The 17,359-nt window shown below is 43.5% G+C and overlaps 1 protein-coding gene across 6 annotated transcripts in view; it reads left to right on the top strand.

Moving 5' to 3' along the window:
* Nucleotides 1–116: 116 nt before the first annotated feature.
* The window catches only part of ARID4B (AT-rich interaction domain 4B), a 148,963-nt gene continuing 131,720 nt past the window's right edge, over nt 117–17,359 (top strand). For 4 of the 6 annotated variants that reach the window (XR_009867931.1, XM_062210640.1, XM_062210639.1 and 1 more), the window contains exons 1-2: nt 379–534; nt 1,367–1,421. Coding sequence is in view for 5 of the 6 variants with exons in the window: in XM_062210640.1 (XP_062066624.1) it covers nt 1,416–1,421 (6 nt within the window). In the remaining variant the exon portion in view is untranslated. The other 2 variants (XM_062210638.1, XM_062210641.1) reach the window with 2 other exon arrangements.

Genomic DNA, 17,359 nt, shown 5'->3' with positions numbered 1-17,359 from the left:
ATAGCCAATCCGCGGTCGCCTAAGAGGCCATCCGGGAAAGAGGTAGGGGAGGGGAAAGAAAACTAGGGGAGGGGAGAAAGGAGGGAAGGGGGGGAATCTAGGGTGGTGGTGGGGGAAAGCGATGTTTGCCCGTCAGTCGAGTCCGGAGTGAGGAGCTCGGGCGCCGGAGCTGAGGGAGACTCTTGGGCTTAAGCTTGCCGCCACCACGGCCACCGCCTGGACCTTGGCCTCGAGGGAGCCGCAGAGGGTCCATCGCCGTCGTCCTCTGGAGGGCAGCGCGATTGGGGGCCCGGACCTCCAGTCCAGGAGGGGTTTTTCGTCGTCCCCCCTCCCCCCAGCGAGGGAACCCGAGCGGCCGCCAAACAAAGGTACCAGTCGCCGCCGCGGGAGGAGGAGGAGCCGGAGCCTCAGCTTCAGCAGCCACTGGACCCACCGCCCTTCTTCCCCATCTCTCCCCCGGGCCTGCTGGTTTTGGGGGGGGTGGAGGAGAGGGGACTCTGGACGTGCCAGGGTCAGATCTCGCCTCCGAGGAAGGTAGGGGTTATTTTCCGGGGCTTTCGCGGTCTTCTGAGGGGGTCCTTCTGGGAGTCGCTGGGCCCGGTCGAGGAGCAGGGGGTAGATGGCTGTGGTGGTCTCCCCGGCGCCCCGATTCGGGGCCTCGGCCTCCCGGGGCCCCCGCCCCCCCGCAGCTGCCGAGCCCGAGCCGCCCCCTGGCCGGGCGGCCGCACACTCAGCGGTTTAGCGGCCCTTGGCCGCGGCTGGGGGCCCAGGCGGGGTGGGGGTGGGGGTCCGTGCTGCCTCCCAGGCCCTCGGTCCTCTCGCCGTCCCCGCGGCGGGGGCAGATGTTGATCTCGCTCGCACTTGTCGGGTCTCGGCTGTGAACGGGACGTGGGCAGAGGCTCTGGGGTGGGCTGGTCTTGCCTTCGGCCCTCGGGCCCGTCCTGCCCCTCGGCGGCCCCCGGCCGGGCTCCGGCTCCGACGCGGGGTTGCGAGGCCAGTGGGGGCGCGGAGCGGCTCGGCCCGGCGACGAGGCCCGCGGGGGGGAGGGCGGCCGGCCCCGCGCCGGACCCCGGGCTTGTTGTGAGTTTCTTCACTGACAGAAATGGCGTCATTGTCGGAGACGGGAAACTCCGTCGGGTCCCGACAATGGGGACGGGAAGCTGCCGAGCTGTGTAGGTGGCCGGGTTTGCGGGGATGGGGAGGCCAGAGGGAGCCCCGAATGGGCTCGTGGTGGTTCCAGGGCCGATTCCCTCTCCGCAAGGCTCTTTCTCTGGGCTTCGGGCATCGCTCGCTTTCTTCTCTACTCCGCCGCTGGTGCAGAGGGGTGCCCGTGGTGTTAACTGGGTGTCTTTTGTTTCCCCTCCAGGTGCAGGTGAATCTGGTGTTTCTGAGCGGAACGCAGTCCCAGATTCACCATGAAGGTAAGTCTGCCTGCAGAAAAAGAACCTCTGGGTTTTAGAATTCAGAAAGCAGGGGCTCGAGCCGCGGTCGTCGTGTGCGGCCTTCGAGTTTTGCAGGAGAGGATGTGTTTGGTGGCTTGGGGCTGAGCCCCTCCCAGGAGACGATGGGGGTCAGGTGGTGGGAAGGTGCACAGGCTTTGCTGTGGAGTTGTGGAGTTAGTTGTAGGATATCTCGTGGAGGGTGAGTCTTCCGTATAGAACGGCTTTTTACAGGGAACGGTAGCAATAACTGCACGCCTCTTAAGTGTTTTAAAAGGTAAAAACAAAAAGCAGGTCAAGTAATCTGACTCTAGAAACGGAACTGTATTGTGGTTCTGTCGGTTACACTGATGAAAGAAAATCTCATTTCGTGTGCAAATAGTACTGTGAATTTCTAGCAGAAAACCTGTTTAATAGCCACAAAAATCATCATCATGCAAAGATCTTGAAACAGAATTTTGGTGATCTTTACGCAATTCGGAGATGGCACTTATTCCTGTATTTCCAGAGATATTTCCAGAGATTTAAGCTTGTATGTCCCCCACCTCTTTATAAAGGCCTTCTTAGTCTGCAAATTGTTGGATGCTGTGTTGCATTGTAATGTGTGGGAAACTGATGGCCAGCTTCCTCTTAAATGTAAACATGCTAACTGAATGGAGGATAGTGTCTGAAAAATGCAATTTGTCTAGTTGGTGGAAGAAATTATAGCAGTTGAAGTACAGGTGCGTTTTTTTTTCTCTTTTGAGAATGTGTAAATGACTGCCGTCTTATTTTTTTTACCCTCTAGAATAAAAAACCTTCTGATAACTAAATTGTCTAGGTTCAACTGGTGGACGTCAGTTACTAGCAGATGTTTTTTCATCCGTTACAAATTCAGAGGTGCTTTAAAGGGGTAGATTGTGTTAACAAGCTCAGGAATGCAACAGACAGCACGTTAGCTTGTAAATGTCATCTACTTTTGACAGTTCCTTTAAATTGTTTTTTCAGAAATAGACTTTACTTCTCTTTAGAATCAAGACTGCCTTTTCAGTACTTTGTCTAAGTTAAAATTTGTAATGTTTGTGCTTATGGAAGAAAAGTAAGAACTGTGGTTATTTAAGTATTCACTATTCGAAGTAATTTAGCTCAGCTTTTTAAAGATTCTTTCTTGACTTTGGGGCACCATAAAATGCCTGAAACAGTTTGTATTTGCTGAGTTGCTGTCTCACTTCCTTGAAAACGTAACCGGTGATGTTTTAGAAATGAATCCCTTTTGTTGGTCACAACTCCTGTGACCTGCGTAAAATAGTGAAAAGTGGATTTATTGGGAGAACCATGTACATTCCTTGATGTAGGTTGAAAATTTCTTAAGAAAACAGTGGGTTGAATAATGTATACTAAAAAGTGTAGAAGCTGAGTAAATTCAGGGTTTAGTTTGGAACAAATGTTGTAATCTGTCACAGTGCCCAGTGTAGTGCTTGACACATCTTAGGTACTCTGTAAATGTTTGGTCAAAAGAAATATAGTAAGTTGGAGTTCTTTTAGATTTTTCTTTGTTCCTTTCGTTCTGCACCCTCTTTTTTTTTTTTTTTTAACTTGTCTGTCTAAAAAATGAAAGTATGTTGGAAACTTTAGTCTTAAAAGTTTCATGGTATTAGAAAAATGCAAATTTTTGGTATCGTTTTTGAACTACTAGGTTTAAGTGCTCACCATTTCCATTCTTACTGTCTTTTATAAAAATGTACTGGTAATGTTAAAAGAAAAGAGAAATTTCTAACTTTATACAAGGAAACTTCCTGTTGTTGTAACAGGTACTCTCTCAGGGAGTTTAGTAGTAATGACTAGTGCTAAGAACTTAGCTTATTTCTTACAGTTTTTACTGTGCCAAAAGATAAGAAGCTGCCTGTGATTTATATATTGCTTTAGCAAAAATTGCAATTCAGATATATTTAATGTTGATTCTATTGGACCTAATTTTTTTTTCATGTTCCTAATTTAAATGTTATAATGACAAATGAGCTGTAGAAGGATTTACACCATTTATTGGATCTTACCAAGCAAGCTTTTAAATATAAATTGTATGTTCTGTTAGTGACAACTTTTTTTGAGTCCGTTAAGTCACATAGTATTGAGGAAATTGAAAAAGTACAGTAACAGTTTCTGGTCATTGCTTGAAAGTCCCAAAATAATGAGAAATGTCCTTGCACATGAGGTGACATAAAGTTCATGGAATTTGTAAATTACGGAAAAACTATGCCTGGATCTCAGAAGTTTTTTTGCATTAATTTACCGTGAACTTTTTGAAAGTCCTCTTGTATGTGCCAGTTTGAGCAGAAATTTTCCTGTTGTACTATCTTCAAGAATTTATTTAAATAAATACAGCCGCTTTACTGGCTAGTGTGCTTTTATCTTGTCATATCTTTGCATAGTATACTTTTGAGAAATATGATTTGTAATACAAAAGCAGTTTGCTATAATGTTGTCATGTATAACACTGATGTTGAATTTATTTTTTGTGCTCTTTTCAACATCAGTGATAGGACATAATTAGGAAACGGTAGATTATTAGTATTTGTAAATAATTGAGACTTAATTTTAATTATGTCAGATTTATTTCCTTGTTTTTCCTAACCTTTTTCTGCTTTTATGTTGTGCCTGTTATTAACATCTGTCATTACATTGCAGTAAATGTTCAAATGAAATTGGGCCAGATGGACTGGATATATATCACAATCTTTAAGGGAATGAGTGATTTAGATGGTTGTACTTGTAATGTGAGTAGATTGGCTTTTTCAGATGTACCATTCTGTCTTCAGTAATCACTGACTTACGCCATATAAAAATAATGGACTGATCACAAATGCTCTTATTTATTTATTTATTTATTTATTTTTTGACAGGCAGAGTGGATAGTGAGAGAGAGAGAGAGAGACAGAGAGAAAGGTCTTCCTTTTTGCCGTTGGTTCACCCTCCAATGGCCGCTGCGGCCGGCGCATTGCGCTGATCCGAAGCCAGGAGCCAGGTGCTTCTCCTGGTTTCCCATGCGATGCAGGGCCCAAAGACTTGGGCCATCCTCCACTGCCTTTCCGGGCCATAGCAGAGAGCTGGCTTGGAAGAGGGGCAACCGGGATAGAATCCGGCGCCCTGACCGGGACTAGAACCCGGTGTGCCGGCGCTGCAAGGCAGAGGATTAGCCTGTTAAGCCACGGCGCCGGCCACAAATGCTCTTTTTAAAAGGCCTATGAATTAAAAATCTTTCTCTCCTTGCATCCCCCCTCACTTCCTTCCTCTCTCCCCTTTTCTGCCTTCCATCTCTTCTTCCCTTTCCTTCCTTCCATCTCTTGCCCCCCCTTTCCTAAATCATTTGTTCAGTAACAACCCTTTATACGTGTCAGGCAGTGTGGAACAAAGGTGAATAAGCTATCTGACTGCTCAAGGAGCCCACAATTTAATAGAAGAAACAGAAAAATAAAGCAAAGCATATAGCAGGCTGAATTATAAGAGTGTTTATTCTATCATACAGTAATTGTGGTAAGTGCTATGAGAGGACAGAAGAGGACTTCTAAATCAGAGAGCCACTGAAAGTTTTCTGGTGGAGTTGGCATCTAAGCTGAATGTTGAAACTTTGACTTGGCAAAAAAGAGGAGAAAAAAGTGTTTGAGGAGTAGCTGTTTGGCTTAGTGGTTGGGATGCCCATATCATATTGGAATGCCTGGGTTTGGGTCCTGGCTCCACTCCTGATTTCGGTTTCCTTCTGGTGCATACCCTGACAGGCAGTGGTGATGGTTTGGATGATTGGGTTCTTGCTACCTATATGGAAGATAGGGATTGAATTCTCAGCTTCCAGCCTTGGCTGGCCATGCTGATGTGCACTTGCCCTTTCTCTCTGTCTCTCAAATGATAATAATAATAATAATAATAATAATAAAAAATGCTTCAGACAAGAAAGGGAGCAATGTTAGAAAGTAACACAACAAAGTGATGTTTCTGGAGATTGTAAGCAGTTTGCTGTGGCTGAATTAACATGAAACATGTTTTTGGTGGGGTACTAGAAGAGCGGTGATGGGAGATGAAATGTAGTAAGGGTGTTGAACATTTTCTTGAGCTACATAGAATGACTGAAGGTTTTTAAGAAGGGGTAAAGGTGTTGGATTTGCTTTGTAGAGAGATTGGTAGTATTGCAGTGAATATTTGAAAGGTGAGATCTGATTAGAAGGGCTAGAGATTGCAGAGGGGAAGTCTAAGTGAGACTTGAATAGGGGCCTGAACTGATTTTTTGCACCAAAAAAATAAACTTGTCTTTTAATTCCACTTCCTATGAACTTTTTGAAGTACCCTTATATGATATTCGAAAGCATTTAAGATCCATAGTATGTGGTTTGTGCTTTAAAGTTGTGATCTCTTTGAAAAACAGGTAGTTTTGTAAAACACTGACATGATTTCTGTCCAAATGTGTTAATTGTTTGCTTATTGTATTTAAACAGAAATGCTAGATGAGTACCTGTTTCACTGAATAATGTGTTTCTGTCAGCTCCATCATTGATGGAAGCATTGAGGGTGTAAGAGTGAACACACAAGAGTTCTTACCCTGCTGAAGTTTATTTTCTGTTAGGGTAGACAGATACTGAAAAAGAAAAAGTAGTGATCAGTGAGTGCTATTAAGAGAAATAAGCAAAGTCAGAGTAGGAAGTTAGAGTGACGAGAGGTGCTGTTGTGAGTGGTAACAGAGGGCCTACCTGAGGAGATGACCTTTTATGTATCATGACATGAAACAAGTGATGCAGGAAGCCATTCTGTTTTCTGGGAAAAGAGCATTCCTGCAGAACAAACAAATGGGAGGGCTGGAGGTGAGATGTGTTTGACTTTTTTGAGCTTGGCATATTGAAGGAACAAGGCAGCCAGTAGGATTGGAGTGGTAAGATAGGAGGCCATGGAGGGTCACCAGGGTCCACACAGTGTAAGGAAGCCTTATAGATCGTGGTAAGAACCTAAGTAAAACCCGAGTGTGTTAGGAAATGTTTGAAGGATCTTGAGCAAGAGAGTGAAGTGGTTGGATAGGGATTTTTGGAAAAGAACAGTAACTACTGTGCACTGATTGTAGGGGAGCAGGGATGGAAACAGGGGGCTGGTCCTCAAGACTGTCAAGTTAGTCCTGGGAGAGGCGGTGGTGGGCCGTGTCGGAGGAGCAGTGGTATTGGGTATATATTTGAAAGCAGGGATGATCAGATTTGAATGGATCGGATGTGAGGTAAAGATTCTGCTTGCTGCTTTTTGCAGATGAACAGATAAGCAGGCCCTTGGGATAAGGTCCTGCCCCTGTACAAAATATTTTTGTTATTATTATTTGGTGGTTGAGGTTCTTGGAACTGAGTATAGCCAAGGAGGCAGTCTCCACTCTTGGCCTTCCTTTGTTAGTAAGCAGTAAATATTGCGCAGAGCATTCTTCTCCTCAGTTGTTTTTGAATTTTAAATATTGAGATACAATTCTGATACCATGAAATTCACCCTTTTAAAATTTACCGTTTGTTACTTTGCAGTATTTTTATAAGATTATGTATTCACCACTGCTATCTAACTCCAAAACATTTTTATCCTCCCAAAAAAGAAACTTCTGCCTGTTAGCAGTCACTCCCTTTATCTTCTTCTCTGGAGACCATTAATCTATTTTTTATCTGTAAAGATTTGCCTGTTTTGGACATTAACGATCAATGGAATCAAATTTGTATAATATGTGGCCTTTGTGTCTAGACTTCTTTGACTTTGCATCATGTTTTCAAGGTTTATCCATTTTATTATTTTTTCTTGTTTTTATTTAAAAAATTATTTATTTATTTGAAGGAAGAGACAGAGAGATCTTCTGTCTGCTGATTCATTCCCCAAATGACTGCAACAGCCAGGACTGGACCAGGTTGAAATTTGGAGCTTGGAACTCAGTTTGTGTCTCCCATGTAGGTGGCAGGGAGTCAAGTATTTGAGCCATCACTGCTGTCTTCCAGGGTTGAATTAGCAAGAAGCTGGGTTGGAAGTGGAGCTGGGACTGGAACTCAGACTCTCTGATGTGGAATTCTGAAATCCTAAGTGACGCTTTAATCACTGTGCCAAATGGCTCTATCCTCCAAGATTTATCCATTTTATTATATGTGTCAGTACTTGGTTCTTTTTTATTGTTGAATAATATTCCATCTTATGGATCACACACACATACACACAGACATCTGGCTTTAGCTAGTATTAAAATTTTTCAATGATTTATTTATTTATTTGAAATGTCAAGTTAAAGAGAGAGGGAGAGGCCCGCGCCGCGGCTCAATAGGCTAATCCTCCACCTTGCGGCGCCAGCACACCGGATTCTAGTCCCAGTCGGGGCACTGGATTCTGTCCCGGTTGCCCCTCTTCCAGGCCAGCTCTCTGCTGTGGCCTGGGAGTGCGGTGGAGGATGGCCCAAGTGCTTGGGCCCTGCACCCGCATGGGAGACCAGGAGAAGCACGTGGCTTCTGCCTTCGGATCAGCGCGGTGCGCCGGCTGCAGTGCGCCGGCTGCGGCGGCCATTGGAGGGTGAACCAACGGCAAAGGAAGACCTTTCTCTCTCTCTCTCTCACTGTCCACTCTGCCTGTCAAAAAAAAAAAAAAAAAAAAAAAAAAAAGAGAGAGAGAGAGAGAGAGGGAGAGACAGAGAAAGAGGTCTTCCATACTCTGGTTCACTTCCCAAATGGCCATAGCATCCAGGACTGGGACCTTGCTAAAGCCAGGAGCCAGGAGCTTCTTCTGGGTCTCCCATGAGGGTGGGAACCTGAGCACTTAGGCCAGGAGCATTAGCAGGAAGCATAAGTTTTCTTATTGAAGACATTTTCTTAAAGTTTATAAATTTTATAAACTTAACTTTAGGATTTTTGAAGTCCTGTATAAGGGTTCTGTCTCTACTCGACTATTTTGATAATCTTTTCATTGCATTAAGTAATTACTCATGAGCGTTTTCGGAGATGACTAGTTAAGTTTCATTGAAAAACACACTTTTAAAAAATTACTTTAATAGTAGAAATGAAGATTATAAGCTATTAAACCTTTAAGGAAATGACATTTAAAGAAAAGGATCCACTTTTTTACTCATGATGAAAATTATACTGGGATATTACTGTAAAAACCATCTTTGTTTGGTTTAAGTGCCCAATAAATAGTGACACTTAGTGATTAAGAGCATATGGCTTGGAAAGAGAGAGGTTTGTTTTTAGTTCTGAATCTGTCCTTTACTTGGATGCTTTGGTTTGGGTAAAGTTATTTATTTTTGAAATGAAAGTAAATATCAATTTTATTTTATTTCCTTACAAAGTGGGGATAATAACAGCTACCTTGTAAGACTTTGTATTAAATGAAATGACATTTACAATGCTTTACGCTGGGGCCAGTGTTGTGGAGCAGTGGCTTAAGCTGCCAGTTATGATGCCAGCCTCCCCTGTTGGAGCATGGGTTTGAGTCCTGGCTACTCTGCTTCTGATCCATCCGTTTGCTAATGAACCTGGGAAGAGAGCAGAAGATGGCCCAAGTACCTGGGCCCCTGCCATCCATGTGGGGCAGTCCATGGTGAAGTTCCTGGCTCCTGACTTAAACGTGGCTCAGTCCTTGCTGTTGGGATCATTTGGGGAGTGAACCAGTGGATAATATTACCTGGAATTGAATTGCAATTTCTGCACCAAGTTGTGGGGAATTTTCTTAAACTTTCTAAAAAGACTGGTGTCTTTATCTGAATTGAATAATAGTTGTAGTACCTACCTTACAGGGTTGTTGGGGTGACTAAGTGTAATTTACTATATGGTAAGTTCTCAGTAAATTGTAGCTAATGTTACTGGTTCTAAAGAAAGAATGTGCAGAATCTTGTGAATTTAAGTAGGCATTCAGAGTGATTTAGTGATCCTAGTCTTTTTAATTAAGTTTTTTATTATATATTGTTTTAAAAAGATATTTATTTGAAAGTCAGTTACAGAGAGAGAGGAAAGAAAGAGAGAGATCTTCCATCTGCTAGTTCACTCCCCAGATGGCCACAATGTCTGGATCCTGGAGCTTCTTCTAGCTCTTCCCTGTGTATGCAAGGACCCAAGGGCTTGGGCCATCCTCTGCTGCTTTCCCAGGCATGTTAATAGGGAGCTGAATTGGAAGCAGAGCAGCAGGGACTTGAACTGGTGCCCACTGAGGATGCCAGCATTGCAGGAAGCAGCTTTATCTGCTACGCCACAATGCCAGCCCCTAAAAATTTTTGATTAACATAGTACTTGAACATTTTCATGGGGTACAGTGCAGTATTTGAACACACACATACAGGATGAACTGATTAAATCAGGTAGTTAGTCTTTCCATTTCCTATTTTTTTTGGTTTATGCTTGGATTCTACCAGCTCTTCTCTTCCAGTTCTTTATACAGTATATGATACATTATTGACAACTATTGTCTCATCCCTGTGCTCTGCAACACTGGAGTCTATTCTGTTGACTGTGGTTTGATGCCCATTTGCCAACCTCCCTCTAAGCTCCATGTCTCCACCTTTCCCAGCTTCTAGTAATCACTATTCTAAAATCAGAGACTTTCTTTTTTTAAAGATTTATTTATTTATTTAAAAGTTGGCATTACAGAAAGAGAGAGAGAGAGAGAGATCTTCTGTCTGCTGGTTCACTCCCCAGGGGGCTGCAATGGCCAGGGCTGGGCCAGGCTGAAGCCAGGAGCCTTATCTGGGTCTCTCATGTGGGTGGTAGGGGGCCCAAGCACTTAGGCCATCTTTTGATGCTTTTCCCTGGTCATTAGCATGGAGCTGGATTGAAAGTGGAGCAACTGGGGCACAAACTACGTCTGCCATGCCACAATGCTGGCTCCCCAGACTTTTTTTTTTTTAAACGTCTACATATGAGTGAGATAGTCCCTTCCTTCCTTCCTTTCTTCCTTCCTTCCTTCCTTCCTTCCTTGTGGGTCTGGCTTCACTTAACATGATGACCTCCAGTTTCATCCAATTTATTATTATTATTATTTTTAAAAGATTTTATTTTATGTGAGAGGTGGAGTTACAGACAGTGAGAGGGAGATACAAAGAGCAAGGTCTTCCCTCCATTGGTTCACTCTCCAAATGGCTGCAATGGCTGGAACTATGCAGATCCAAAGCCAGGAGCCAGGCGCCTCCTCCCGGTCTCCCACGTGGGTGCAGGGGCCCAAGGATCTTGGGCCATTTTCCTCTGCTCTTCCAGGCCACAGCAGAGAACTGGATCAGAAATGGAGCAACTGGAACCAGAACCGGCACCCATATGGGACACCAGTGCCGCAGGCAGAGGATTAACCCACTGTGTCACGGCGCCAGCCCAACTTCTCTTCTCTTCTCTTCTCTTCTCTTCTCTTCTCTTCTCTTCTCTTCTCTTCTCTTCTCCTTTCTTTTTTCAGAGTTAGACAGTGAGAGAAAGAGAGAGACAGAGAGAAAGGTCTTCCTTCCATTGGTTCACTCCCTAAGTGGCTGCTATGGCCAGTGTGCTGCGCCAATCCGAAGCCAGGAGCCAGGTGATTCTCCTGGTCTCCCATGTGGGTGCAGGGCCCAAGCACCTGGGCCATACTCCACTGCCTTCCTGGGCCACAGCAGAGAGGCAGACTGGAAGAGGAGCAACCGGGACAGAATCTGGTGCCCCAACCGGGACTAGAACCCGGGGTGCCAGCGCCACAGGCGGAGGACTAGCTAAGTGAGCCGCGGCACCAGCCCCAATTTATCTTTTTTAACTTAAAGTTCATGTAGGAGAAAAGTTGCAAATTTATGTGATTAAAGTTAAACCTGCTATTTTTATCCTTTTGAAATCCTTAAAGACAGAATATTTAGTGCAAGGTAAAAACCATATTTCTTTATTCCAAAAACTCTTACTGTCATTTCTAACCTTTGTTTTGCTGGTCGTTCCTCATATAGAAGCTTCTCTTAGCAAGTACAATGCTTGCTCTCCCTCCTAATTTTCTATCGTTTTGTCCAGATGGGTTCTTTCGGGGAAAAGTAAATTATACTTTGAAACCTAGAGGATTGTTATTGGGTTAGGTGAACCGCTGAATGTTATTGCTGAAAGTTTTCAGTGAATTTTTAAAGAAAAAGACAAATCCAAGAGTTATTGACATTTAGTAAGCCATCTATTTTTACTTTATCCTGACTTAAATATTTTTCTAAACTAGCTCTACTCCCAGCGCAATAACAAGTTACTATAAAAGCAGTAAGTTTGTTGTGAATATTAAAAATTATTTAATAACACATTCCCAGTCTAACTTAAACTAACTTCCTGTTCTTTGTGCCTATAAACTTTTATGAGTGTTTTTTTCTTCTGGTTTTGTAAAAATACACTTATATATATTGCTTATAACTCTTTTTTTTCATTCTTCTGTATTCGTGTATACAGCTCTATAGCATTCTTTTATTGGTAAGATTAGTTTTATTTATTTGAATGTCACAGTGACAGAAAGAGATCTTCCATCCTCGGGTTCACTCCCCAAATGGCCGAAATGGTCAGGGTCAGGCTGAAGCCAAGAGTCAGGAACTTCATCTGGGTCTCCATGTGATTGCAGAGACTACAGCAGTTGAGCCATCGTCTGCTGCTTTCCCGGGAGCATTAGCAGAGAGTGGGAATGTATGTGGAGCAGCCAGGGCTCAAACCAGTGCTTCGGTATGGGATGCTGGTAACACAGGCGGCAGCTTAACCCTCCGCGCCACAATGGTGGCCCTTGTATCATTCTTTTTGGTGGATTTAGCAAAATTTTATTTGTGTTCAATATGTTGATTTCTCTGTATACAAAATGATATATATAACCACTATGTTTATTTAAGTTTAAGCAGTTATGTCTTTAGACGCCTTACTTATAGCAGTATATAGCTGTCAGTAGATATTCTGTAAAATTTTTAATTTATGTGAATTTGGTGCTGCTGGGCAGTGAATAGTCCTGGTATCTATAACCTGTATGTAGCATCTCATAGCCCTGTAAGTTATTATTACAGTTATTATAAATGAAATCGTACTGTATAAGAGTTCTACTAAAAGGACACATGTAAGAATTAGTGAGGGTACATTCCTGTGCTGTATGGCTGTTTTCTAAGAAGTTTATACTGTTCCATAGGATCCCTAGTAGCATTTGTTGGAAAAGTTAATTTTGGGCCACACCATTATAGGCAGTGACCCCTGAAGATGCTAAGGATCGGAATAAATGGCTTATAAGGGATTCTGTTGTACTACACTTAAATAATATTTTAAAATGGCAATTATATTTTTAAAGCTTCATAATCATTAGTTATTTTTTAGAAAAACCCTTTGAGGCAGGTCAAAAGCATTTTTCCTTTTTTATGGTTGAAGAAGCAGATGCAAAGATGTTGAGTGATTTGCCCACAGGCACACATTAAACTGATCGCAGAGTCTGTGCTCTAGTTAGTAAACTGCCTCTCTACTAGTTATTTATAAATGGTAATAAAGTTGTTGCCATTTAGTGACCTTTTCATGGTTTTGTTGAATAGTTAGTGTAGTTTTAGGAACCTTTGCCTATTTTTTATTATTGGGAGAAAACAATTTAAAGCCAGAATTTACTTGCATCATGGTATTAAGCATTCTTGTATAAATTTATCCTGTTTTCTTAAGAATAGAAGAAATCATATGGGAATATATTAAAATGAACTACAGGAGCAAACACTTGGTGCAGTAGTTAAGATGCTGCTTAGGATGCTTGCATCCCAGATTGCGTGTTTAGGTTCAGGTCCTATCTTGCTTTCGATTCCAGCTTCCTGCTATCATGTACTCTGGTAGATAGTGGGTGAAGGTCCATGTGCTTGAGTCCCTGCCACCCATGTGGGAGACGCATGCAGATTGAGTTCCAGACTTTTGGCTTTGGTCTGACTCAGCCTAGTTGTTGGGAATTGAACCAGAAGATGGAAACTCTCTGACTTTCAAATAAAATGAAAATAAATTAAAACTAATTGGATTGCTGACATCCATGTGGAAGATCTGGATTGAATTTCTGCCTCCTGGCTTTAACCTGGCCCAGCCTTGGTCATTGTAGACATTTGGGGAGTGAACCAGCTGATGATAGTTCTCTTTCTGTTTTTTCTGTCTTTTTGCCTCTGAAATACAAAATACAGAAAAAGAAAAGTGAAGTGTAGTAGACTTAGTTCTTTTGTTGTTGCTTTTTTTTTTTTGACAGGCAGAATGGACAGTGAGAGAGAGACAGAGAGAAAGGTCTTCCTTTGCCGTTGGTTTACCCTCCAATGGCCGCTGCGGCTGGCGTTTCGTGCTGATCCGAAGGCAGGAGCCAGGTGCTTCTCCTGGTCTCCCATGGGGTGCAGGGCCCAAACACTTGGGCCATCCTCCACTGCACTCCCTGGCCACAGCAGAGAGCTGGCCTGGAAGAGGGGCAACTGGGACAGAATCCGGCACCCCGACCGGGACTAGAACCCGGTGTGCCGGTGCCGCTAGGCGGAGGATTAGCCTGTTGAGCCACGGCGCCGGCCAGAAGACTTAGTTCTAAGAGAACCTGTACTAGCTTAAAAGTTAGTGATAAACAATACAAGGCTTTGAAGACAGTATTTAAGGTAGGAGAAAAGTGAATCCTCAGGTTATTTTGCTGCAAGTTTTTGCATTGAATTTTGCATGGAAACATTGTGGCCTAGGTAGCTAGAAGAGGCTTTCAAAGGTCTTTAGGCCCTTTGGATCTAGATGCCAAGTATTCTTCCAGTAACAACATAGAAGGTGAACGAGCCTAAAAGTGCCTTATAGCATAGGAGGATTCTCGTAAATTGTAAGTTTACTTTGTCCATTTGATGCACTTTAAAAAAAAAAAAAAAAGGTTTATTGATTTATTTGAAGTGTAGAGATAGAGAGAGGCAGAGGCAGAGAGAGAGGTCTTCTGTCCTCTAGTTCACTCCCCAAATGGCTGTAACGGCCGGAGCTGGGCTGACCAGGAGCTTCTTCTGGGTCTCCCATGCAGGTCCAGGAACCCAAGGACTTAGGCCATCTTCTACTGCTTTCCCAGGCCATCGCAGAGAGCTGGGGTGGAAGTAGAACAACGGGACTCAAACTGGCGCCTGTATCGGTTGCTGGTGCTTCAGGCAGCGGGTTTACTTGCTACACCACAACACAGGCCCCAATGCTTTTTGTTTGTTTGTTTGTTTACTTGTTTACACTTCATTCTATCACTCCATTCCACCTCTCTTGTAAGTATTTTTCTCTAATTTGTGTTTGCTACCTTGTTTTCTCCCCTCAGTTGAAGAGACTTCCAACTGTAACTTTTTTTTTTTTTTTTTTTTTTTGACAGGCAGAGTGGATAGTGAGAGAGAGAGACAGAGAGAAAGGTCTTCCTTTTTGCCGCTGGTTCACCCTCCAATGGCCGCTGTGGCCGGCGCATCTCACTGATCCGAAGCCAGGAGCCAGGTGCTTCTCCTGGTCTCCCATGCGGGTGCGGGGCCCAAGCACTTGGGCCATCCTCCACTGCACTCCCGGGCCACAGCAGAGAGCTGGCCTGGAAGAGGGGCAACCGGGAAAGAATCCGGCGCCCCAACCGGGACTAGAACCCGGTGTGCCGGTGCCGCAAGGCGGAGGATTAGCCTGTTAAGCCACGGCGCCGGCCCAACTGTAACATTTTTACATTGGTTTGCTGTGGGAGAGTTCAAGTAAGTTACAACTCAAGTAAAAAGACTTGATTTAGGTAATCATTCAGAGTTTGAACATTATATATTCGCTTTTCCAATGTTAAGACAGATACTTTGGGGCCGATGCTGTGGGGCAGCGGGTAAAACTGCCGCCTGCAGTGCCAGCATCCCATATGGGTGCTGGTTCAAGACCTGGCTGCTCCACTTCCCATCCAGCTCTCTGCTGTTGTGGCCCAGGAAAGCAGTGGAAGATGGCCCAAGTCCTGGGGCCCCTGACCCGCATGGGAAGACCTGGAGGAAGCTCCTGGCTTAGGATTGGTGCCAAGTGGTCTTTGCAGCCAAGTGGGGAGTGAACCAGTGAATGGAAGACCTCTTTCTGTCTCTGCCTCTCCTTCTCTCTCTGTGTAACTGACTTTCAAATAAATAAATAAATCTTAGAAATAAAAAAGACCTGAGTACGTTGTAAGTAACTCTGTGATAATAATGATTATTTGTTACTTAATAGTTAACACATTTCTATTTTTTGGTAAACATGCTATTCTAAATTTATCTTGTATTGCTATAGGAACATTACATTTCTCTTGAAGTCAAACTAACTGCTATCAATTTCATCTTGTTCTGAAATAGAATTAAAATGTCACACAATGTCTATCTGGTCATGTTCTTTCTGTCATCATCATGGAAGTTTTTGTTATAATTTTGCTACTACTTGTTTAGTGTTTAATATGTGTCAATCTTTTTTTTTTTTTTTCTGTAAAGATTTTATTTATTTATTTATTTGAGAGGTAGAGGGACAGACAGAGAGATGGAGAGAAAGAAAGAAAGGTGTTCCATCTACTGGTTCACTCCCCAAATAGCTGCAATGGCCAGAGCTAGGCCGATCCAAAGCCAGGAGCCAGAGCTTCTTCCAAGTCTCCCACGTGGGTGCAGGGGCCCAAGCACTTGGGCCATCTTCCACTGCTTTCCCAGATCACAGCAGAGAGCTGGATCAAAAGAGGAGCAGCCAGGACTAGAACCAGCGGCCATATGGGATGCCAGTATTGCAGATGGAGTCTTAGCCCACTTTACCACAGTGCTTGCCCCTAGATATTTAGTTTTCTTAGTTCACAGATGATTTAGAAGTTTCAAATTCCATGTGAGTTGTGAGAAAGTGTGTGTGTGTGTGTGTGTGTTTATGTGTATATGGATATGGAGTAGGAAGAATTTTTTTTTAAGGTTTACTTATTTATTTTGAAGATAGAGTTACAGAGGCAGAGACAGGGGTGGGGGCGGGGAGGTCTTCCATCCCATGGTTCACTCCCCATTTGTCTGCAATGGCCAGGGCTGAGCCAGGCCCAGGCCAGGAGCCAAGAGCTTCATCCAGGTCTCCCATGTCGGTAGCTTGGACCCAAACACTTGGGCCATCCTCTGATGCTTTTTCTAATTCATTAGCAGCCAGCTGGATTGAAAGCAGAGCATCCAGGACACAAACTGGCATCCATATGGTATGTTGGAGTGTTGAAGGTGGCACCTTAACTTGCTGTGCCACAATGTTAAGTCCAGTTTTAATTTAGGACTAATTATTAAATTTTTTAGTAGTCAAGAAACTATGATGTAAGTAGAATTTTGAGTCACTGGGGCAGAGGTTTTTATAAACTTAACATTGCTGGTAATCATAAAACAGATTAGAATTAGGCAGTACTCATCTATTTTTTCAACACTATGCTGCTATCAATGAACACTATCCTCAACATACGATCTGAAAGCAGGAGCCAGGAGTTTCTTCTGTGTCTCCCACATGGTTGCAGGGACCCAAGGACTTGGGCCATCTTCTGCTTTCCCAGGCCATAGCGCAGAGTTGGATCAGAAGTGGAGCAGCCGGGTCTTGAACCGGATCTCATGTGGCATGCTGCCACTGCAGGCTGCGGCTTTACCTGTTATGCCACAGCACCAGCCCCAATAATATCTATATTATAGTGTTATTGTGAGATGAAATGAGATAACTTACTACACTAATGCCTGACACAGTGTGAGCCAGCAGTAAAATAGGAGCTCTGGTCTTTGTGGATCTTAGATTTACTGCCCTTCGGTTTGCAAGAAGGTTTGACAGTTATGTATTCATTTCAGTCTACAACTTCCCTTGGAGTTTTCTTGAATTTTTAGTTCTACTTTGGCTTATTTCTTCTGCAAGTACATTTCTTTCTTTTTTTTAAAAAAAAGATTTATTTTGTTTATTTGAAAGAACTTTCAAGTCTTTATACATTCATCCTCCAGCAGTTCATCAATTAAAGTTCAGGTTACTTATTCCATCTTAGCTTTTTTTTTTAAAGACAGAGTT

The sequence above is a fragment of the Lepus europaeus genome, chromosome 14, assembly GCF_033115175.1.
Source record: "Lepus europaeus isolate LE1 chromosome 14, mLepTim1.pri, whole genome shotgun sequence".
NCBI lineage: Eukaryota > Metazoa > Chordata > Mammalia > Lagomorpha > Leporidae > Lepus > Lepus europaeus.
This window is presented reverse-complemented; position numbering and strand designations above follow the sequence as displayed.